The 25,436-nt window shown below is 40.5% G+C and overlaps 2 protein-coding genes and 1 pseudogene across 3 annotated transcripts in view; 2 read left to right on the forward strand and 1 right to left on the reverse strand.

The window, feature by feature from the left end:
* Positions 1–25,436, reverse strand: part of TNPO3 (transportin 3) — a 322,931-nt gene that overhangs the window by 136,878 nt on the left and 160,617 nt on the right. The window lies entirely within an intron of this gene.
* Positions 671–1,601, forward strand: LOC309810573 (histone-lysine N-methyltransferase SETD2-like; annotated as a pseudogene). Its single transcript has one exon. The product of its transcript is annotated as a histone-lysine N-methyltransferase SETD2-like (transcript).
* Positions 16,082–20,970, forward strand: LOC309810284 (histone-lysine N-methyltransferase SETD2-like; the record flags this gene model as incomplete). The annotated part of the gene is made up of 1 exon (XM_082632243.1): positions 16,082–20,970. A coding segment is annotated over one exon (4,425 nt), but the record flags the coding sequence as incomplete, so codon positions are not given.

The raw sequence follows: 25,436 nt of genomic DNA on the forward strand, positions 1-25,436 counted from the left end.
ATTATATCTCAATAAAACTGGAAGAAAAGTTATGGTCATGAAGATTGTACAGAGAAAGAAAAATGCTTATGATGAATTGCTAATTTGTTGACACATGACATCTACCCAATTCAAATAAATTTTAGCAGACAGGAAATTTATTGGTCATGAACTTTGAGAAAGGTCAAACAATTAAATCATAGGAAGGCCAGGGTTATGGATCAACCTCAGAAAGAGCTACATCCAGAATTCCTAATAGCACCCGGGCTCTCTCTACAGTTCAGCCAATTTACATTTTCACAGCCATCCCCATAATAACTGAATAGATAATTAAAAGGGAGATATTATCTCCCTTATGGGAGGAAAGAGATTCCTGGCTAAAAAGAATTCTTTAAAACATCATAAGCTGCTGAGTGTGTGGGGGAGAGAGCGGCGGGCAGGCGCCGGAGGGAGGGAGGGAGGGAGCGAGCGAGCGAGCAAGCAAGCGACGCGGGCCGCCCCCGCCGCCGCGGCCATCGCGGCCGCCGCCCTAGCGGCCTCCTCCCCTCCCCTCCCTCCCGTCGCCCAGCCGCGGGGAGGGGCTCGCGTCGCCGTCTCCAGCCGCTCCCGATGAAGCAGCTGCCGACGCAGGGAAGCACGTCTCGTTCTAGACCTGACAGAACTAGTTCATCCTAATCTGTCATAATCCCATTATTATGACTCTGATGGTCGTTACCATAGGCGCTCCCCTTATAGACAGAGGGCACGCTATTCTCGGCCATATACAGATAACAGGGCAAGAGAAAGTTCTGATTCACTAGATGAGTATGAGAAGACATATTCAAGGCGCACATCATCTCATTCTTACTTAGAGACTAAGTAAGAGAGTCCTCTTACTTAGAGATGGAGAAGAGAAGAAAGTATTCTTCAAAATTAGAAAGAGAATCCAAAAGGACTTCAGAAAATGAAGCAATGAAAAGATGTTCTCCTCCCACGAATCAACTGGGATTCCGACGGGGGTCATCATATTCCAAGCATGGTAACACTGCTTCCCGTTATAAATCTGTCCCTTCAAAATCTGCACCTAAGTCTGATCAATTTAAAAATTCTTTCTGTTGTACAGAATTGAATGAGGAAATCAAACAGTCTCATTCTTTCAGTTTACAGACTCCTTGTTCAAAAGGTAGTGAATTAAGAATGATTAGTAAAGTTCCTGAAAGAGAGAACATTGGGTCTCCATCTCCAACAAATCGATTAAATCATTCACCTACTTTTAAAAAGCTAGATGAATCACATGTTTTTAAGCCTGAATTTATAGGACATGATAGCCATGATAGTATTAAGGAATTAGACTCTTTATGTAAAGTGAAGAATGATCAATTAAGAAGTTATTGTCCCACAGAATTTAATATCAACGGATCTCCTGGGGCAGGATCTGATTTGGCAACATTTTGCACTTCTAAACGTGACAGTCTTTTTTTTTTTACATCTTCATTGGAGTATAATTGCTTAACAATGGTGTGTTAGTTTCTGCTTTATAACAAAATGAATCAGTTATACATATACATATGTTCCCATATCCCCTCCCTCTTGCGTCTCCCTCCCACCCTCCCTATCCCACCCTTCTAGGTGGTCACAAAGCACTGAGCTGATCTCCCTGTGCTATGCGGCTGCTTCCCACTAGCTATCTACCTTACATTTGGTAGTGTATATATGTCCATGCCTCTCTTTCGATTTGTCACAGCTTACCCTTCCCCCACCCCATATCCTCAAGTCCATTCTCTAGTAGGTCAGTGTCTTTATTACTGTCTTACCCCTAGGTTCTTCATGACATTTTTTTTCTTCTTAAATTCCATATATTTGTGTTAGCATATGGTATTTCTCTTTCTCTTTCTGACTTACTTCACTCTGCATGACAGACTCTAGGTCTATCCACCTCATTACAAATAGCTCAATTTCATTTCTTTTTATGGCTGAGTAATATTCCATTGTATATATGTGCCACATCTTCTTTATCCATTCATCCGATGATGGACATTTAGGTTGTTTCCATCTCCGGGCTATTGTAAATAGGGCTGCTATGAACATTTTGGTACATGACTCTTTCTGAATTATGGTTTTCTCAGGGTATATGCCCAGTAGTGGGATTGCTGGGTCATATGGTAGTTCTATTTTTAGTTTTTTAAGGAACCTCCATACTGTTCTCCATAGTGGCTGTACCAATTCACACTCTCACCAGCAGTGCAAGAGTGTTCCCTTTTTCCACACCCTCTCCAGCATTTATTGTTTCTAGACTTTTTGATGATGGCCATTCTGACTGGTGTGAGATGATATCTCATTGTAGTCTTGATTTGCATTTCTCTAATGATTAGTGATGTTGAGCATTCTTTCATGTGTTTGTTGGAAGTCTGTATATCTTCTGTGGAGAAATGTCTATTTAGGTCTTCTGCCCTTTTTTGGATTGGGTTGTTTTTTTGTTATTGAGCTGCATGAGCTGCTTATAAATTTTGGAGATTAATCCTTTGTCAGTTGCTTCATTTGCAAATATTTTCTCTCATTCTGAGGGTTGTCTTTTCGTCTTGTTTATGGTTTCCTTTGCTGTGCAAAAGCTTTGGAGTTTCATCAGGTCCCATGTGTTTATTTTTGTTTTTATTTCCATTTCTCTAGGAGGTGGGTCCAAAAGGATCTTGCTGTGGTTTATATCATAGAGTGTTCTGCCTATGTTTTCCTCTAAGAGTTTGATAGTTTCTGGCCTTACATTTAGGTCTTTAATCCATTTTGAGCTTATTTTTGTGTATGGTGTTAGGGAGTGATCTAAGCTCATACTTTTACATGTCCCTGACTGCCGTAGTCCAGCTCCAGCGAGTCCAGGGATACCCAAGGGATGGATAGTGTCGGCGAAGGAAATAATTCTATTACACTTCTTAAAGTATCAGCATTGCATGTTTCTCCTTCTCAAGTCTTTATTCTTCATTCTTCTTCTATTGTTTACAATCACAGGTTTATATATTGTAGTTGATTACATTACCAGGTACGTGGCCAAACAACCTTAGCACAATCAAACCTCAAAATGTTCTATAAAGATTTTTTAAAAAAAATATCCCCTAGTTTCTAGATGTCCTATTAAAATATTTCCCCAAGTTCCCATTAATCACAGGTTGTTTCTTAGTAACCAAGCCAAGCAGTTATATGATTATTTCAATTGTAAAAGTTGGAGCTACTTGTTCCTATTTCTCTTCTTGCATGGGCAACCTTTTACAATGGTTCCATGAAAATATTTACAATTTACCTGCATGCTCTTTCTCGTTGTTTCCTTCAACTGAGACAGTGTTTTCTCCCTATCCTGGCAACCAATTCTGCTCTAGTCATTTGCTTTTCTATAATTCATCTTCCTTTATAATAGAACCATAAATTTCCTATGTCATCAGGAACTCCGGCCCATGGCCATAACTCCATACTAGAGGGTGTTTTTCATAAAAACATCCCCTTAGTTCCAGGCTCTTAATTCTTTACCCATTTCCCCGGCGCTTTAGTGGGTACTTCCCATTCTGTGGTAGTTTCAGGAGGGGGAGTCCTAGAGGAATTTTTCTTTCACGTGGAGCAACATCCTACCAAAATTGCCCCTGTATGTAAATTTATTATCATAAAACATAACAACGGAGCTGTAGTCCACCTTCCTGGCACGGCGCTGCCTTGCAGTTTCGCCTTCCATTGCTCATGACTTTGTCATGGTGCAATGGCTCCAAGATGGCTTCTGACATCTCCCCCTTTTTTATTTTTTAAAAGTGCAGTATGGGGCTTCCCTGGTGGCGCAGTGGTTGAGAGTCCACCTGCCGATGCAGGGGACACCGGTTCGTGCCCCGGTCTGGGAAGATCCCACATGCTGCGGAGCAGCTGGGCCTGTGAGCCATGGCCGCTGAGCCTGCGCATCCGGAGCCTGTGCTTTGCAACGGGAGAGGCCACAACAGTGAGAGGCCCACGTACCGCAGCAAAAAAAAATAATAATAATAAAAAAAAGTGCAGTATGTAGCTCCACGGAAAGTTGTTTGATGCTTTTAATAATTATTCTGATGATGACAGGAAGTAAAAATATCAGAATTAGTACAACGACTGCAATGATTCCTCCATTAATGAGCATTGAGAATAAGGTTTTATGTGACACAAATCACTTAGTACTTTCAAAAAAATTCTGAGCAAACTGTGCCGGAGATAAATCTAAGTTTGTATTTCCTATGTCATGAATCTCTTGATGTAATTTAGTAAGGTTTAAACTAACATCTGTTTGGTTCCAAACTCCCATAATATGAGTCTGAATTTGTTCCCAAGAATATAATGATTCATTCACTTTTAGAGGAGTAACACAAAACCATCTATATTTTTTATGACACCTCAAAGCTAATCTTACTTTGAGCGCTGTTAATTCCTGCCCTATGTGTAAAATTGCTTCTTCTAAGGCATCCACCTTTGCTTCTAACTTTCTGTCTATAACTTCCTGAGTAGCCAGAGCTAAAGGTACATTTTTTGAAAGCTCATTTACATGTTGAGCTGTATGTACTTGTTGAGCTAAAGGAACTTATTGAAAGAGAAAATGATGCTATTACAGCTATAAATGTAGATATTCCTACAATTAAAGCTGCAACAAATCTCTTTGAACATAATAAAACTTCAGTTTCATGCAAAACTTGTAAGCCATAATCATCATACCAGGCAGAGGATAATTTTACAGGCAACATAATGTATGGTGGTCGTTTAAGAATCATTAAAACTTGTACATTCACAGAGGGATTTATACAACTTGTCAAAATACAATCATAGCAATGTGTCCAAAAAGTAGAATCAGAAGTATTTTGATAAATATTTAGATCCACATATCTTGGGGCTACCAAGGATACATAAGGTGCTGACACACAAGCCTGCATAGAACAAATGCCCATATTTTTAGGTCTATGAAGAATAACTGGCGATGGTGCAGCAATAGCTTTCCAAAGCTGGGTCTGTGCATAATACATATTATCTTAAGCCATAGTTAGGGTAGGAGGCACCCATCCTCCAGTGTGCCATCTATTAACATGCATAGAAGCAGGAATGAATGAATTATTCCAATCATAATGTGCATGATGTTGTAAATAAGATCTGTAATCCTTAGATGGATCAGGATTACTCCAGTCATGCACATTTTTTGTGGTATCCTGTATGGGAATATCTATTCTTGAAGAATATATACAATAATTCCATGTAGGAAATCCTGTATTGGCATCTACAGCATCCCAGTTACTATCCAATTGGTCTTCCAGAGATTGTAATATAGATGATTGTATTCCTGTACGAATACCATAAGGAGGATTACAAGGAGGAAATTTTAAAGGATGAGAGGAAGGTTGATTATAAGTTGGATCTTCTCCGGGTGCTAGATAAATCAAAGACCAAAGAAGTCTCTTATTAGATTGACTCGAAGGAGAAGCAGTAAGCTGTCCTTTAAGAAAAACCGGTATACATCCATTCTTACGAGAGGCTACAGAATTATTAATCGATGGAAATATAAAACATACAGGATGGAACCCTGATTTTCCATGAAAAGTAAAATTATTATTTGTTTTAAATTTATTATATGGATAGGAGCTTATGGCTCCTCCCATTAACCTGGGCACAGTAGTAGATACTGGTATATCCTCATTATCACAGGCTACAGTTTATAAAATTGGTGGATCAGGGAGATAAGTCCAATAAGAATTACCCAAAGCATTTCCCCTAGTTACCTGGCAGGCCAATATAGCAAGCATAGCAACAAAAAGATTTCCAGGTGTTAAGGTAGCTCCCTGGTCTGTTACCACTTTCTCGGCATCGTCAGCAAGTCGTTTAATCTGACCCCAAGTTGGTGGATTCGAAGTTCTCATAGAGACGGCTTGTCTCTTGCGAGGTCTCAGGCGCGGACGTGGCAGACAAAGAATTGGTCTCTCTCCGATGGTGAGGTTTTGTATCTGCTGCAGCAGCGGTTCTTTAGCTGATGGTGATTCATCAGCTGACGTCTCCGGCTGTGGTGGCTTGTGCCTGATTGGAAAGTGGTAAGGCGGGGGCGGAGGGCCCGACATGTCTGATGAGACGGTCAGGCACCCACAACGGCGAGTCGGCGCCCTGTGGAAATACACAAGCATACCCTCTGCCACTGGTTAGTAAAATATCAGGTCCTTTCCATTGACCAGTGAGCAGATCCTTCCATTTCACCCTAGGTTTAGGTTTATTAATATCGGGATTCCAATGCCTCATCATGGCAGTATTACCTTGTGAATCAGTATTCAAATTATTTAATACAAATAGTGCGTGTTGAAGAATGTGATGTGGAGAACTGTACTTGAATTCCCCTTGCTGTAATTTTGTAATTTGAACTTTTAAAGTATGATGGGCTCTTTCCACTATTGCTTGACCCTGAGGATTACAGGGGATTCCAGTAGAATGGGAAATATTAAATTTTTCACAAAAGTCTTTAAAAGCCTTTGAAACACAGGCAGGAGCATTATCCGTTTTTAGAGCTTTTGGAATGCCTAGAAAGGCAAAACAGAAAAATAAGTGTTACATAACATCCTTAAAAGCTTCTCTGGTTCTTGCTGAGGCAAGAATTACATGAGAATAAGTATCCACTGAAACACGTACATAAGACAGCTTTCCAAAAGTTGGCACATGAGTTACATCCATTTGCCATAACACATTAGGTAATAATCCTCTAGAGTTGACCCCCATGGGCAAACTGGATGAATAAGTTGGACAATGTGGACAATTTTTAACTATAGATCTGGCTATCTCCCGAGGCAGTTGAAATTGATATCGCAGAGCTGCGGAATTTTGATGATGCAAATTATGCGAAGCTAGTGCCTCCTTAATACAAGGGAAAGCGACAATTCGTGTCAAAAGGTCAGCTTGGCGATTACCTTCACATATGCTTCCAGGCAAGTTAGAATGTGACTTTACATGACCGACATAATAAGGTAAAGAACGTGCCCAAACTTGTTTTTGTAAACAATTTAAAAGATCAAAAATTGTAGTTTTATGCTCTGGCAAGACTGCGGTTTCTATATGAGGAAATAGCTTAACCACATACTGTGAGTCTGAATATAAATTGAAAGTCTGGTTCTGCAGCTCAGCAAAAGCATGTATTATTGCAATTAATTCCGCTTTTTGAGCAGAAGTTTCCTGAGTTTGAATTACCTTTGGAACATTATTAATAAGTAAAGCAGCTTTTCCATTAGATGATCCATCTGTAAAAACTAAAGCTGCATCTTCTATTGGCTGATCAACATAGCATTTAGGAAATATAACTGGATGTGTAGCAAAAAATTGTAATAGCGGATGTTTTGGCAAATGAAACAGAATTTGTCCAGTATAAGAACTAAGAGCTATTTGCCAGTCTTCATCATTCTGTAATAAAATTTGTAGTTGATATTTATTATAAGGGATAATTATATTAGTTACATCTTTTCCAAACAATTCCTTACTTCTTTTTCTTCCTTTAGCTATTAAAGTTGCTGTTAACATAGGATAGGAACTATTTTCTTTGAAGTAGCTGGTAAATGGATCCATTCCAAAGGTCCTTCCTGCCAAAGTATACCCGTAGGTGTGACTGGAATGGGCAAGATTAGCAAACACCATTCTTTTGTGTAATCTATTCTTTGTAAGAAGCAGTTGTTTAAAGCAGATTCAATAGACTGTAAAGCCTTTTCTGCTTCAGGAGTCATATTTCTAGATGAGGTTGGATCTGAATTTCCTTGTAATATGTTAAATAAAGGCTTCAATTCTGCTGTAGTTATTTTTAAATAAGGTCTAATCCAATTAATATCTCCCAATAGTTTTTGATAGTCATTTAATGTTCGTAAATTATCTTTCCGAAGTTGTAATGGTTGACGTGTCACAGTTTGTGTATGTATTATTCTCCCTAAATAAGTCATAGGTGGTTCAGTTTGAATCTTTTCTGGAGCTATTTGGAGTCCGTTTTTTTGTAATGCCTCTGTTAAATGCTGTAAGACTTCTTGTAAATATCCTCTACCTGAATGGGCCAACAATATATCATCCATATAGTGTATCATATATACTTCCGGATTATTCTTATTTCTGTTATAGCCTTATCCACAAATTTTTGACATAAGGTTGGACTATTTTTCATTCCCTGAGGTAATACCTTCCATTGATATCTTTTTTTTTTTTTTTTTTTTTTTTTCGGTACGCGGGCCTCTCACTGTTGTGGGCTTTCCCGTTGTGGGGCATAGGCTCCGGACACAAAGGCTCAGCGGCCATGGCCCACGGGCCTAGCCGCTCTGCGGCATGTGGGATCTTCCCGGACCGGGGCACGAACCCGTGTCCCCTGCATCGGCAGGCGGACTCTCAACCACTGCGCCACCAGGGAAGCCCTTCCATTGATATCTTTGATAAGGTTGTTTAAAGTTAGTAGAGGGTACACTAAAAGCAAATCTTTTTCTATCTTGAGGGTCCAAAGGAATAGTAAAAAAGCAATCTTGTAGATCTATAATAATTATATTATAATTTATTGGAACAGCAACAGGAGAGGGCAATCCAGGCTGTAAAGCTCCCATATCTTCCATAGTATTATTAATTGCCCTTAGATCTTGTAAGAGTCTCCATTTTCCTGATTTTTTCTTTATTACAAAAATTGGTGTATTCCATGGACTGTTAGAACTTTCACTATGTCCTGCTTCTAATTGCTGTTGTACCAATTGTCTTGCTGCTGACAATTTTTCCATAGTTAATGGCCATTGTTCTACCCATACAGGAAGATCTGATTTCCAAGAAATGGGGTCAGCAGCTCGAGCAATGGCCATATTTATAAATTTGGATAACCCAAACCTTGCCTAAATTTATGTTGTTTAGTTAGTATGGGCAACATATCACCTTGTTGTTCCTTACCTAATCCCTTATTGGGATCATATCTCATATTTAACATTTGAGAAGTAACCTTTTCATCTGGGCTATACAATAGCATTCTCATTTGTGCAATATATCTCTTCCGCAAAGGGTAAATGGCAAAGAAGGTATTATATAAGGATAAAATGTACCTGATTGACCTTCTTCATTGGTCCAATGCAATATTGGCGAACTTTTTGCTACAGATGGAGCTTTCCCCAAACCTGTAAGCTCATTATGAGTACTTTTAGTTGGCCAGGCTGGAGGCCAATCCTTACCAGCCACACAGGACACATCTGCTCCAGTATCCAATAATCCTATAATCTCTTTTCCATTAACCCTTAGTGCTTTTGTAGGTCTAGACTGGGTAATTTCCTGTACCCAAAAAGCCATATCACTAGATCCCAAACCTCCTTCATTTCTAGGTTTATCAATTACAGATTGTCCCGTCTGATAGTATGGGAGCAAAAGCAATTGAGCTATTCTTTGACCTTTAAATATTTGTCGTGTTTTTGTAGGGGGAGCCACCATAATTTGTAGTTGTCCTGTATAGTCAGAATCTATAACACCTGGCAAAACTGTTAATCCTGCAAGAGATGATGAACTTCTTCCCAATATGAGACCCAATACACCTTCTGGCAATGGCCCTTTGATTCCAGTAGGAATTTTTATTGGAGGAGCATCAGGAGTTAATATTGTTGAGGTGGTGGAACACAAGTCCAATCCTGCACTGCCTGGGGTTGCTCTGAAGAGTTCTGAGATGGAACGAAAGGAAGGAAGGGGTTCAGATGTTGGGATGTATTTATTTGTGTTGCCCCTATCATTTTTGGGGCCTGGGGCAGGCCCCCCTGGAAGTTTCCTGAATTCCCTGTGTCAGAATTAGGTGGTAAAAGTTGTCCATTCTTATGAAATTTAGATCTACATTCTTTTGCCCAATGATAACCCTTCTGACACCGTGGACATAAAGTCTTTGGAAGATTGACTTTTGAATTTATAGGTGAAGGAACCGATAGTGGAGGCATGTTAGGTGCTTCTTGTTGGTTATCTGCATTCTTATAAGGACATGCTCTACTAAAATGACCTGGCTTACCACAGGCATAACAATAATTTCCGGGAGTACCCCCAGCCATAATGACAGGAGCTCCTTTTTTCTTTATTATATTTTGTACATATTGTGGATACATTTCCCCTTTTAATGCAGCTGCTATAGCAACGCCCTGTATAAAGGCAGGTCCTACGTCTGCACATTATTTAATAAAATCAGTTATATTTCCAGTTTTCCTAATAGGTTTCAATAATGCTTGACAGGTACTGTTTGCATTTTCAAATGCCAATTGCTTAACAAGCAATCAGCTGCCTCTTGATTGGTAATTACTCTCTGTACTGCCTGTGTTAATCTTGACACAAAGTCTTCATATGCTTCATCAGCCCTTTGCTTAATTTCCCCCAAGGCAGTTGCTTTCCCAGCCACCAAAGGAAGAGGTTTCCAGGCATTAACAGCACAGCTAGTGACCTGCATCAAGACTTCCTTATCTAGGTACATTTGACTTTGTGCAGTATCATAATCTCCCTCACCTATTAACATATCCAACAAGATATCAGCTTTCCTTTGTCTTTCATTAATTGCAGTTTGTTTTTTAGCTAAGTCTTCATATTCTGTTTTCCACAACAGATATTGCCCACCTGAGAGACAGACTCGAGCCACTTGGACACAATCATATGGTGTCATCCATCTGTTAGCAAGAGCATCTAGCAAAGTGAGTGTATAGGGAGCTAGTGGTCCATAATCAGCACATGCAGCCTTTAATTCTTTGAGAATCTTATAAGGCAGAGGTTCCCATGTCACCCCATCATCAAAGGCTCCTTCAAAACCTACAGGGAAACAAGCAGCAAATTATGGATCATCAGAGACCTGTATTCTTCTGGAATGCATCTTTGGCTTAATATTAAATGTATTTTTAATCATTTTGTTAGTTGGAGGAGGTGGAGGTGGTCTCAAAGGCATCTCTTGTTTATAATCTGGTAATGCAGGATAACTAATTTTTGGCAAAGGTGTTTTTGTCTCAGAATTAATAACAGGAAAATCCCAAGGATTTGGCTCTCTATGATAAGCAGCAGCAGCCTCCTCCAGGTCTTTTCGGTCCTGAGGGGACAACGCATCATCATCATCATCATCTATTTTACATTTTTCAAATGTAGCTGCCAATACTTTCTTGCGAGGTGGTTTTGGAGGTATTAAGGGAGTACTTTCATCTGGAATTCCCATATAAGGTATTCTCTGTCTTTCTTGTACTGGATCTAAGGTATCTCTAATGAGATACCATAGAGCAAAAGTATCTACAGGAACTTTTTCAGGACCATGAAGTGAATAATATGTTTTTAATTGATCCCCTACCTTAGCCCATGTATCCAAATTAACTGTACCTTCCTCTGGGAACCATGGACATTGTTCTTGAATAAAGTTAAAAAAGTTAGCTAATTGACTAGTAGTTACCTTAATACCTCTTCCAGATAACATATGTTTAATAATATCAATAAATAATTTTCTCTCTTTAGATTCCTTATGACCCATAGTTAACTTACCTTTTATATAACTTATTAGATTATCCACCCTTCACTTACCTAGCCTATACTCTGCAAGGGTGTCTGCAGCACCCTAGGTGGAAGCCTAGCTATCCCGAACTCACTCTATTTACACTCACCCTTCAGGTCCCTGTTCGGGCGCCACTTGCTGTAGTCCAGCTCCAGCGAGTCCAGGGATACCCAAGGGATGGATAGCGTCGGCGAAGGAAATAATTCTATTACACTTCTTAAAGTATCAGCATTGCATGTTTCTCCTTCTCAAGTCTTTATTCTTCATTCTTCTTCTATTGTTTACAATCACAGGTTTATATATTGTAGTTGATTACATTACCAGGTACGTGGCCAATCTTCGCACAATCAAACCTCAAAATGTTCTATAAAGATTTTTTTTTAAAAAATCCCCTAGTTTCTAGATGTCCTATTAAAATATTTCCCCAAGTTCCCATTAATCACAGGTTGTTTCTTAGTAACCAAGCCAAGCAGTTATATGATTATTTCAGTTGTAAAAGTTGGAGCTACTTGTTCCTATTTCTCTTCTTGCATGGGCAACCTTTTACAATGGTTCCATGAAAATATTTACAATTTACCTGCATGCTCTTTCTCGTTGTTTCCTTCAACTGAGACAGTGTTTTCTCCCTATCCTGGCAACCAATTCTGCTCTAGTCATTTGCTTTTCTATAATTCATCTTCCTTTATAATAGAACCATAAATTTCCTATGTCATCAGGAACTCCGGCCCATGGCCATAACTCCATACTAGAGGGTGTTTTTCATAAAAACATCCCCTTAGTTCCAGGCTCTTAATTCTTTACCCATTTCCCCGGCGCTTTAGTGGGTACTTCCCATTCTGTGGTAGTTTCAGGAGGGGGAGTCCTAGAGGAATTTTTCTTTCACGTGGAGCAACATCCCACCAAAATTGCCCCGTATGTAAATTTATTATCATAAAACGTAACAACGGAGCTGTAGTCCACCTTCCTGGCATGGCGCTGCCTTGCAGTTTCACCTTCCGTCGCTCATGACTCTGTCATGGTGCAATGGCTCCAGGATGGCTTTCGACACCTGACCAGTTTTCCCAGCACCACTTATTGAAGAGGCTGTCCTTTCTCCACTGTATATTCCTGCCTCCTTTATCAAAGATAAGGTTACCATATGTGCGTGGGTTTATCTCTGAACTTTCTATCCTGTTCCATTGATCTATCTTTCTGTTTTTGTGCCATTACCATACTGTCTTGATTACTGTAGCTTTGTAGTATAGTCTGAAGTCAGGGCGCCTGATTCCTCCAGCTCCATTTTTCATTCTCAAGATTTCTTTGGCTATTCGGGGTCTTTTGTGTTTCCATACAAGTTGTGAAATTTTTTGTTCCTGTTCTGTGAAAAAATGCCAGTGGTAGTTTGATAGGGATTGCATTGAATCTGTAGATTGCTTTGGGTAGTAGAGTCATTTTCACAATGTTGATTCTTCCAATCCAAGAACATGGTATATCTCTCCATCTATTTGTATCATCTTTAATTTCTTTCATCAGTGTCTTATAATTTTCTGCATACAGGTCTTTTGTCTCCTTAGGTAGGTTTATTCCTAGATATTTTATTCTTTTTGTTGCAATGGTAAGTGGGAGTGTTTTCTGGATTTCACTTTCAGATTTTCATCATTAGTATATAGGAATGCCAGAGATTTCTGTGCATGAATTTTGTATCCTGCTACTTTACCAATTTCATTGATTAGCTCTAGTAGTTTTCTGGTAGCATCTTTAGGATTCTCTATGTATAGTATCATGTCATCTGCAAACAGTGACAGCTTTACTTCTTTTCCAATTTGGATTCCTTTTATTTCCTTTTCTTCTCTGATTGCTGTGGCTAAAACTTCCAAAACTATGTTGAATAAGAGTGGTGAGAGTGGGCAACCTTGTCTTGTTCCTGATCTTAGTGGAAATGCTTTCAGTTTTTCACCATTGAGGACGATGTTGGCTGTGGGTTTGTCATATATGGCCTTTATTTTCTTGAGGAAAGTTCCCTCTATGCCTACTTTCTGCAGGGTTTTTATCATAAATGGGTGTTGAATTTTGTCGAAAGCTTTCTCTGCATCTATTGAGATGATCATATGGTTTTTTCTCCTTCAATTTGTTAATATGAGGTTAATATCACGTTGATTGATTTGCGCATATTGAAGAATCCTTGCATTCCTGGAATAAACCCCACTTGATCATGGTGTATGATCCTTTTAATGTGCTGTTGGATTCTCTTTGCTAGTATTTTGTTGAGGATTTTTGCATCGATGTTCATCAGTGATATTGGCCTGTAGTTTTCTTTCTTTGTGAGATCCTTGTCTGGTTTTGGTATCAAGGTGATGGTGGCCTCGTAGAATGAGTTTGGGAGTGTTCCTCCCTCTGCTATATTTTGGAAGAGTTTGAGAAGGATAGGTGTTAGCTCTTCTCTGAATGTTTGATAGAATTCGCCTGTGAAGCCATCTGGTCCTGGGTTTTCGTTGTTGGAACATTTTTCTTATCACAGTTTCAATTTCACTGCTTGTGAGTGGTCTCTTCATATTTTCTATTTCTTCCTGATTCAGCCTTGGCAGCTTGTGCATTTCTAAGAATTTCTCCATTTCTTCCAGGTTGTCCATTTTATTGGCATAGAGTTGCTTGTGGTAATCTCTCATGATCTTTTGTATTTCTGCAGTGTCAGTTGTTACTTCTCCTTTTTCACTTCTAATTCTATTGATTTGAGTCTTCTCCCTTTTTTTCTTGATGAGTCTGGCTAATGGTTTATCAATTTTGTTTATCTTCGCAAAGAACCAGCTTTTAGTTTTATTGATCTTTGCTATCGTTTCCTTCATTTCTTTTTCATTTATTTCTGATCTGATTTTTATGATTTCTTTCCTTCTGCTAACTTTGGGGTGTTTCTGTTCTTCTTTCTCTAATTGCTTTAGGTGCAAGGTTAGGTTGTTTATTCGAGATGTTTCCCGTTTCTTAAGGTGGGATTGTATTGCTATAAACTTCCCTCTTAGAACTGCTTTTGCTGCATCCCATAGGTTTTGGGTCGTCGTGTCTCCACTGTCATTTGTTTCTAGGTATTTTTTGATTTCCTCTTTGATTTCTTCAGTGATCACTTCGTTATTAAGTAGTGTATTGTTTAGCCTCCATGTGTTTGTATTTTTTACAGATCTCTTCCTGTAACTGATATCTAGTCTCATAGCATTGTGGTCGGAAAAGATACTTGATACAATTTCAATTTTCTTAAATTTACCAAGGCTTGATTTGTGACCCAAGGTATGATCTATCCTGGAGAATGTACCATGAGCACTTGAGAAAAATGTGTATTCTGTTGTTTTTGGATGGAATGTCCTATAAATATCAATTAAGTCCATCTTGTTTAATGTATCATTTAAAGCTTGTGTTTCCTTATTTATTTTCATTTTGGATGATCTGTCCACTGGTGAAAGTGGGGTGTTAAGGTCCCCTACTATGAATGTGTTACTGCCAATTTCCCCTTTTATGGCTGTTAGTATTTGCCTTATGTATTGAGGTGCTCCTATGTTGGGTGCATACATATTTGCAATTGTTATATCTTCTTCTTGGATCGATCCCTTGATCATTATGTAGTGTCCTTCTTTGTCTCTTCTAGTAGTCTTTATTTTAAAGTTTGTTTTGTCTGATATGAGAATTGCTACTCCAGCTTTCTTTTGGTTTCCATTTGCATGGAATATCTTTTTCCATCCCCTTACTTTCAGTCTGTATGTGTCTCTAGGTCTGAAGTGGGTCTCTTGTAGACAGCATATATATGGGTCTTGTTTTTGTATCCATTCAGCCACTCTGTGTCTTTTGGTGGGAGCATTTCGTCCATTTACATTTAAGGTAATTATCCATATGTATCTTCCTATTCCCATTTTCTAAACTGATTTGGGTTCGTTATTGTAGGTCTTTTCCTTCTGTTGTGTTTCTTGCCTGGAGAAGTTCCTTTAGCATTTGTTGTAAAGCTGGTTTGGTGCTGCTGAACTCTCTCAGCTTTTGCTTGTCTGTAAACGTTTTAATTTCTCCATCAAATCTGAATGAGATCCTTGCTGGGTAGAGTAATCTTGGTTGCAGGTTTTTCTCCTTCATCACTTTAAATATGTCCTGCCACTCCCTTCTGGCTTGCAGAGTTTCTGATGAAAGGTCAGCTGTTAACCTGATGGGGATTCCCTTGTGTGTTATTTGTTGTTTTTCCCTTGCTGCTTTTAATATGTTTTCTTTGTATTCAATTTTTGACAGTTGGATTAATATGTGTCTTGGCGTATTTCTCCTTGGATTTATCCTGTATGGGACTCTCTGTGCCTCCTGGACTTGACTTGACTATTTCCTTTCCCATATTAGGGACGTTTTCAACTATAATCTCTTCAAATATTTTCTCAGTCCTTTTTCTCTTCTTCTTCTGGAACCCCTATAATTCGAATGTTGGTGCGTTTAATGTTGTCCCAGAGGTCTCTCAGACTGTCCTCAGTTCTTTTCATTCTTTTTTCTTTCTTCTGCTCTGCAGTAGTTATTTCCACTATTTTATCTTCCACGTCACTTACCCGTTCTTCTGCCTCAGTTATTCGGCTATTGATCCCATCTAGAGTATTTTTAATTTCACTTATTGTGTTTCTAATCGTTGCTTGATTCACCTTTAGTTCTTCTAGGTCCTTGTTAACTGTTTCTTGCATTTTGTCTATTCTATTGCCAAGATTTTGGATCATCTTTACTATCATTATTCTGAATTCTTTTTCAGCCTGTCCTCAAACTGAGAAGTTCTTCTTTCATAAAGCAACAGAGAAGAATTCAGAAATTTCTTTTACACAGCTCAACCAAAAACAGACAGATAATCACCTGTCTGAAATTGCTCATCCTCAGAGTGATGGGCTTGATAGTACAAGTCATACAGACATAAAATCTGACCCTCTAGGTCATCCAAATTCTGAGGAAGCAGTGAAAGCCAAAATAACTTCTAGGCAGCAAGAAGAGCTACCAGTTTATTCTTCTGATGATTGTGAAGATGTTTCAAGTAAGTCTCGGCAACAGACCAGTTTCCCTATCAGGCCAGAGGGGAGACTGGGAAAAACGGAGTCAAATTTTTCTTCTTGTGAGATCTCCCGAGTGGATGGTTTCCCTTCATCAGAAGAGCTCAGAAATCTAGGGTGGGACTTCTCTCAACAAGAAAAGCCTACTACCACATATCAGCAACCTGACAGCAGCTATGGAGCCTGTGGTGGACACAAGTATCAGCAAAGTGCCGAACAGTATAGTGGGACACCTAATTACTGGCAAGGCAATGGCTACTGGGATCCAAGATCAGCAGGCAGACCGCCCGAAACTGGGGCTGTGTATGATCGAATTCAAGGGCAGGTACCAGATTCCTTAACAGATGACTGTGAAGAGGAGGAGGACTGGGATCAACGTGGAGGATCTCACATTTCAAGTCAGTCCAGTAAATTTTTTCTGTCCCTTCAGAAGGACAAGGCGTCAGTGCAAGCACCTGAAATAAGCAGCAATTCCATTAAGGACTCTTTAGCTGTGAATGAGAAGAAAGATCTTTCGAAAAACTTAGAAAAAAATGATATGAAAGATAGAGGGCCTCTTAAAAACAGGAGACAGGAATTGGAGAGTGCTTCTGAAAGTGATGGTGAGCTTCAGGACAGAAAGAAAGTTAGAGTGGAGGTAGAGCAGGGAGAGACAGCAGTGCCTCTAGGCTCAGCATTGGTTGGGCCTTCGTGTGTCATGGAGGACTTCAGGGACCCACAGCGGTGGAAGGAACGTGCCAAACAAGGGAAGATGCCTTGTTACTTTGATCTGATTGAAGAAAATGTTTATTTAACAGAAAGAAAGAAGAATAAATCCCATCGGGATTTTAAGCGAATGCAATGTCAGTGTACACCTCTTTCTAAAGATGAAAGAGCTCAAGGTGAAATAGCATGTGGGGAAGATTGTCTGAATCGTCTCCTCATGATTGAATGTTCTTCTCGGTGTCCAAATGGGGATTATTGTTCCAATAGACGGTTTCAAAGAAAACAGCATGCAGATGTGGAAGTCATACTCACAGAAAAGAAAGGCTGGGGCTTGAGAGCTGCTAAAGACCTTCCTTCGAACACCTTTGTCCTGGAATATTGTGGAGAGGTACTTGATCATAAAGAGTTTAAAGCCCGGGTAAAGGAGTATGCACGAAACAAAAACACCCACCACTATTTCATGGCCCTGAAGAATGATGAGATAATAGATGCCACTCAGAAAGGAAACTGCTCCCGGTTCATGAATCACAGCTGTGAACCAAACTGTGAGGCTCAAAAATGGATTGTGAACGGACAACTGAGAGTTGGGTTTTTTACCACCAAACTGGTTCCTTCAGGCTCAGAGCTAACACTTGGCTATCAGAAAGAAGTGCAGAAATGTTTCTGTGGGCCGGCTAATTGCCGGGGTTACCTGGGAGGAGAGAACAGAGTCAGCATCAGAGCAGCAGGAGGGAAAATGAAGAAAGAACGATCTCGGAAGAAGGATTCGGTGGATGGAGAGCTAGAAGCTCTGATGAAGAATGGTGAGGGTCTCTCTGATAAAAGCCAGGTGCTCAGCTTATCCTGGCTAATGGTTACAATTGAAACTTTGGAACAGAAACTTACCTGTCTCAAGCTCATACAGAACACACATTCACAGTCTTGCCTGAAGTCCTTTCTGGAACATCATGGGCTGTCTTTGCTGTGGATCTGGATGGCAGAACTAGGTGATGGCCGGGAAAGTAACCAGAAGCTTCAGGAAGAGATTATAAAGACTTTGGAACATTTACCCATTCCTACTAAAAATATGTTGGCGGAAAGCAAAGTACTTCCTATTATTCAACGTTGGTCTCAAACCAAGACTGCTGTCCCTCAGCTGAGTGAAGGAGATGGGTATTCTAGCGAGAATACATCACGTGCTCACATACCACTCCACACACCTGATCCTTCCACCAAGCTGAGCACAGAAGCTGACACAGACACCCCCAAGAAGCGAATGTTTCGCAGACTTAAAATTATAAGTGAAAATAGCATGGACAGTGCGATCTCTGAGGCTACCAGCAAGCTAGAAGGCAACGATGGCAAAGAGAACCCTGAGCAGTTAGAAAACGTCCCTGTAGAAGAAGAGGAAGAGTTACAGTCACAACAGCTACTCATACAACAGCTGCCTGAATCTAAAGTTGATAGTGAAATTGCTGTGGAGGCCATTAAGCTACCCACATCTGAACCAGAGGCTGACACTGAAATAGAGCCTAAAGAGAGCAATGGCACAAAACTAGACGAACCTATTGCTGAGCAAACACCATCCCAAGATGAAGAGGAGGGGGTATCTGGTATGGAGAGTGAGAGGAGCCAGGAACAGCCAGATAAAACAGTAGATATAAGTGATTTGGCCACCAAGCTCCTGGACAGTTGGAAAGACCTAAAGGAGGTATATCGAATTCCAAAGAAAAGTCAAACTGAAAAGGAGAGCACAATAACTGAACGAGGAAGGGATGCTGTTGGCTTCAGAGATCAAACAGTTGCCCCAAAGACTCCTAGCAGGTCAAGAAAGAGAGACCCAGACAAACAAACTCAAAATAAAGAGAAAAGGCAACGAAGGGGCTCCCTCTCACCACCACCTTCTCCCTATGAGCGGGGAACAAAAAGGCCAGGTGACAGATATGATACACCAACTTCCAAAAAGAAAGGACGAATTAAAGATCGCAATAAACTTCCTACAGAGGAGCGTCGAAAGTTGCTTGAGCAGGAGGTAGCTCAGCGGGAGGCTCAACAACAACAGCAGCAGATGCAGAACCTGGGAAGGACGTCTCCACTGCCCTGTGACTCTCTTGGCTACAATGCCCCTCATCACCCCTTTGCTGGCTACCCACCAGGTTATCCCATGCAGGCCTATGTGGATCCCAGCAATCCTAATGCTGGAAAGGTGCTCCTCCCCACACCCAGCATGGATCCTGTGTGTTCTCCTGCTCCTTATGATCATTCTCAGCCCTTGCTGGGACATTCTACAGAATCCCTTGCTGCCCCTCCACCTGTGCCAGTGGTGCCACATGTGGCGGCCCCTGTGGAAGTTCCCAGTTCACAGTATGTGGCCCAAAGTGATGGTGTGGTACACCAAGACTCCAGAGTCACCGTCTTGCCAGTGCCAGCCCCAGGCCCAGTCCAGGGACAGAATTATGGGGTTTGGGATTCAAACCAACAGTCCGTGAGTGTACAGCAGCAGTACTCTCCTGCACAGTCTCAAGTAACCATAGATTATCAAGGACAGGCTTGTCCAACTGTCTATGGTGTGACATCACCCTATTCACAGACAACTCCACCAACTGTACAGAGTTATGCCCAGCCAAGTCTTCAGTACATCCAGGGACAACAGCTTTTCACAACTCACCCACAAGGAGTGGTGGTACAGCCAGCCACAGCCATGACTACAATAGTTGTGCCAGGGCAGCCTCAGCCCTTACAGCCACCTGAAATGGTTGTGACAAATAATCTCCTGGATTTACCATCCCCACCTCCTCCCAAACCAAACACCATTGTCTTACCTCCCAACTGGAAGACAGCCCGAGACCCAGAAGGGAAGATTTACTACTACCATGTGATCCCAAGGCAGATTCAGTGGGATCCTCCTACTTGGGAAAGCCCAGGAGATGATGCCAGCCTTGAGCATGAAGCTGAGATGGGCCTGGGAACCCCAACATATGATGAAAATCCCATGAAGACCTCAAAAAAGCCTAAGACAGCAGAAGCACACACCTCCAGTGAGCTGGCTAAGAAAAGCAAACAAGTATTCAGAAAAGAGATGTCCCAGTTCATCGTCCAGTGCCTGAACCCTTACTGGAAACCTGACTGCAAAGTGGGAAGAATTACCACAACTGAAGATTTCAAACACCTAGCTCGCAAGCTGACTCACGGCGTTATGAATAAGGAGCTGAAGTACTGTAAGAACCCCGAGGACCTGGAGTGCAATGAGAATGTGAAACGCAAAACCAAGGAGTACATTAAGAAGTACATGCAGAAGTTTGGGGCTGTTTACAGACCCAAACAGGTCACTGAATTAGAGTGACCTTCAGGGCCAGGGTGGGAGGGCGGGCAAGCTGGTAGGAGAGACTCTGGGGAGAAGAAATCCCGTGGGCCCTCTCTCCCCACCCCACTGTCAGGGCTGTGCTACTGATGACACATCACCCTGGGGAATTCAAACCTGCAGATTTCAACTGAAAGCCACAAAAATGAGCTCCACCTACAACAAGCAGTCCCTGGTTGTGAGCTGTTGGGAGAGGCCTTCTCATGCAAAGGTTTAGGCCCTTGAGACCTTCCCTTCTGTGACCCTGGCCAGGCCTGACCCCATTCTCAAGCCTGGGTCTCCTCCTTGGCGGTGCTGTCAGCACACAGACTCATGCACATCCCCACCCACGACCCCTTACCCTGACGATCTGTATTATATTTTAATGTATACGTGAATATATTGAAAATAATTTGTAAAAAAAACAAAAAACATCATAAGCTATTCAAATTCCAGGAGAAATACTCAAACACTCTTATTTTCAAAACAATGTTGGAAGATGGTAGTGCCCATATGCATTACTCTATCTTGATCTCAATGAAAGGAATCAGTAAGACCAAATGACTACAGCACTGCACGCTGGGGTCTCCTGAGTTTCTGATGAAAACCTGAAGAATGAGAGCATTATCAGACATACTAAGCATACACTAACACAATGCTGAAGATTCAAGCTTCTTAATTGTATAGAAATATGAGCTGTCTGGCTTAAGGTTTAATAAAAAATGCATTATAGTGCTAGAAAACTCTGAGTGCTTATGTAAAAACATGTACCTTTTTAAGACTAGTTCTAAGTGTATTCTTCTGCTTTAGGGCCATCTGTATAAATGGTATTAACTATGGCTGAGACAGAAAATACAAGTAAACACTTAAGACGGAGAAAAACTGAAGAGTGCAGTGGGCTTGAAAAAAAAAAGTAAAAAATATAATGTAAATTGCTTACCAAAAGAAAAAAAATACAAATTTCATAATATTTTCATTTTGGGAAGTCTAACCAGAAAGAGGAAAATTAAATCGGTACTTTCAAGGGGTCCTGCATGCCAAACACTACAAAATTATCCCCGTTAGCAGTACTGTGAACTTCCAGGAAAGAGAAATAAAGCTTCTCTCTGGAACTTCACCTATATAACAGTACAACACTCTCTGGTAATATTTCAGTACCAGGGTACAAGCTAGGGAAACACAGGAGAGGTAATCTGAGCAAGCGCAACTTTCTAAGAATTAAATGTTTTTAAGTTCAACAGAGCTTATGGGACTTCTCTGGCGGTCCACTGGTTAAGACTCCGCGCTTCCACTGTAGGAGGCACAGATTCGAGCCAGGTCGGGGACTAAGATCCCGCATGCCACATAGCTCGGCCAAAACAAAAAAACAAAAACAAGAGCTTAAAATTCTGTAAAATCTAGAAAATAGTATGTCAGTTCCTCAAAAAAAACATAGAATTGCCATATGATCCAGCAAGTCCCCTTCTGGTGATATACTCAAAAGAACTGAAAGCAGGGACTCCAACAGATATTTGTACACCTGGGCTCATAACAGTATTCACAATAGCCAAAACGTGGAAGCTACCCAAGTGTGTATCAACAGATGAATAGGTAAACAAAATGTGGTACACACAATATTATTCAGCCTTAAAAAGGGATGACATTCTGACACATTCTACAACATGGATGAACCCTGAGGACATTATGTTAGGTGAAAAAAGCCAGTCACAAAAGGACAAATACTGTATTCTACTTATATGAGGTACCTAGAGTAGTCAAGTTCACAGAGACAAAAAGCAGAATGGTGGTTGCCAGGGGCTGTAGGGAGAGAGAAATGGGGAGTTAGTTAACTGTGTTTAATGGGTACAGATTTTCATTTTTACGAGACGAAAAAAGTTCTGGAGGTGCATGGTGATGATGGTTGCACAACAATGGGAATGTACTTAAAGCCACTGAACTACACACTTAAAAATGGTTCAAGTGGTAAATTGTATGCTATGTGTATTTCACCATAATTTTTAAAAAGGAATGAAATTCTGACATAGTCTACAACATGATGAACCTTGAAGATATTATGCTAAGTGAAATAAGCCAGACACAAAAAGGACAAATATTGTATCATTCTACTCATAAGGTAATTGGAGTAGTCAAATTCCTAGAGGAAAAAAAAAGTAGAATGGTGGTTACCAGGGGCTGAAGAGAGGAGGGGATGGAGAATTATTCTTTAATAGGTACAGAGTTTTAGTTTGGGAAGACAAAAAAGTTCTAGAGATGGGGGGTGGTGATGATTGCACAACATGAATGTACTTAATGCCACTGAACTGCACGCCTAAAAATGGTTAAAATGGCAACTTAGAAAATGTAGCAGTATCCAGATCATTTTATATCCTGTTTCAAACCACTGACTCTGGTCCAAGGCCTGGGAACATGAGAAATAAACTAATCCAAATACAAATGAATGCCACCAGATAACAGACTATCATGCCAACAGAAATACCGTCACAAATTCTCATTCATAAGCTCCAATACAACAAGGACATGAAATGACTATATTTGCACTGTCCAAGACTTGGAATGTGGCAGTGCAACTAAGGAATGGATTTTAACTTCATTTTAATTAACTTAAATTTAAACAGCCACAATAGCCATGTGGGTAATGGCAATCATATTAGACAATATAGCCAGAGTGGTATACTATTCAGTTGAAAGGCCTTTGGTTTTTATCATTTACTTACACACTCCCATTTTCCAGCAATGCAAAGTATACAGTATTCCTATGTTCACTGAACTGGCCCCAAAGAAGTTGTACACGAACATTTTCTATTTTCTACAAGGCTTGCCTTTCAAAAACATGTTTATGGGGTTTTTTGTTGTTGTCGTTTTTTTGCGGTACACGGGCCTCACACTGCTGTGGCCTCTCCCGTTGCGGAGCACAGGCTCCGGACGCGCAGGCTCAGCGACCACGGCTCACGGGCCCGGCCGCTCCGTGGCATGTGGGATCTTCCCGGACCAGGGCACGAACCCGTGTCCCCTGCATCGGCAGGCGGACTCTCAACCACTGCGCCACCAGGGAGGCCCACATGTTTATGTTTTAAGAGTCACTTGACTGGAGGATGAGAGCAGAAACATTAAAAGATGTCTAGATTTTCAGGTAAATCAAATCAATGACTGCATTACTAGAGCAAAAACAAAGACTCTAGGTTTTAGAACTAGGCTCAAGAATCAAGAAACTCCAAAGAGAAAAATTACTAGGAAAGAAGGCTGAAGCTGATACTCCATGACCCACGACCTTCCCGAGATATTTAGAATAAGAAAATTCTCAAGGATATGTCATAAACCAAACACTACAATGCCATCGATTCCAGCTGATTTATACTTTTTTTTTCTTTTCATCTTCCCTTCTCAGTGTACAGACTGAGCTACGAAACTTTTGAGATAACCTCTAACCCACAGATGGTCTCTGTGAAAGTAGTCCCCTTCTTATAATTTAAATTACAAACTTAGAACAAATGAGTAGCACAATTAATTAGCCCTATAAAGAGATGGTCTTCCCTTCCATTGGTTTCTGCATTGTCTACTAATTTTGGTTACTAGAGGTGGACAAAGAAAACTACTAAGTATTCAGAGTAGTCCACTGTTAAATAGGCTTCCTTTAAGATCTGTCTCAAAATAATTTTTTCTTTTAAAACACTTGGAAGACATCAGTGATATCTGCCTATCCCATAAAACAAAACCATGGCTGTAGGCTGTTTCCAAGAATTTTGGTGGAAAAAAGTTTAATGAATGTAGATTTTTCAGAAAATGGCTGTTTTATACAAATACCAAAGAGAAAAGATGCTAACTCATAGCATGGGCTGAACCATGTCCAAATTATACTGTTATACCAAATCTATTGTCACCAGAATCATTATAACTATACTAAATGACTCTAAGATTAATAAGTATGGGGAAGAGGGAAGTAAGGATAATAGTTTTTCAAAACGTATATTATTCAAAATGGGTTTGAAACAAACCAGGCAAATTCTGTTCCTTACCAATTTCATTTTTTTGTTAATTTTCTTAGGGACTGTACAGTCTTGGATGCTACTTTATTTTTTATTTATTTATTTTTTTTGCGGTACGTGGGCCTCTCACTGCTTTGCCCTCTCCCGTTGTGGAGCACAGGCTCTGGATGCGCAGGCTCAGCGGCCATGGCTCACGAGCCCAGCCGCTCTGCGGCGTGTGGGATCTTCCCGGACCGGGGCACGAACCCGTGTCCCCTGCATCGGCAGGTGGACTCTCAAACACTGCGTCACCAGGAAAACTCCCTGGATGCTACTTTATATGGCATAATTTTAGTTACTACATTTTCTTTTTTAACTAAAGTAGATTTTTTTTTTCCCCAGCCATGGTGTGCGGCTTGTGGGATCTTAATTTCCCAACCAGGGACTGAACCCGGGGCCCTCTGCAGTGAAAGCACAGAGTCCTAACCACTGGACCACCAGGGAATTCTTTACCAATTTCAAATTGAAAATTAAAACACTAGGCTACTATACTGCATGTCTTGTGACCACTCTAAAACAGATTTTTGGTTTAAAATGTCACTTAGTGACCACTTCAAGAAAGGTTTATTGTGTCAAAAAGTTCCTCTCCTTTTCTGTACTCAAGTTGTTCAAAGCATAAAAGGAGGGTAATAAAAACTTATCTCATAAAGACTGCTTTTTAAAAAAGATTGGAAAGACTGAAAACAGAGCATCATAGGAGGCTGAATAATATCGTTTATTTTCAATCATCCATGGATATGTTAGAGAGAAGCAGCAAAAATAAATGAAATTCATAGAAAAAGACAAATCTGAGTCATCCAACTGCCCCTTTGGAGGTGCTACAAGCAGCTATGCATTCAGGAACATTTTTAAGAAACTGTGCGTCTACAGACTGACAAAAAAAACACATGAAAGAATGCTCAACATCACTA

This window comes from Mesoplodon mirus (assembly GCF_964341445.2).
Source record: "Mesoplodon mirus genome assembly, chromosome: 9".
Taxonomy (NCBI): domain Eukaryota; kingdom Metazoa; phylum Chordata; class Mammalia; order Artiodactyla; family Ziphiidae; genus Mesoplodon; species Mesoplodon mirus.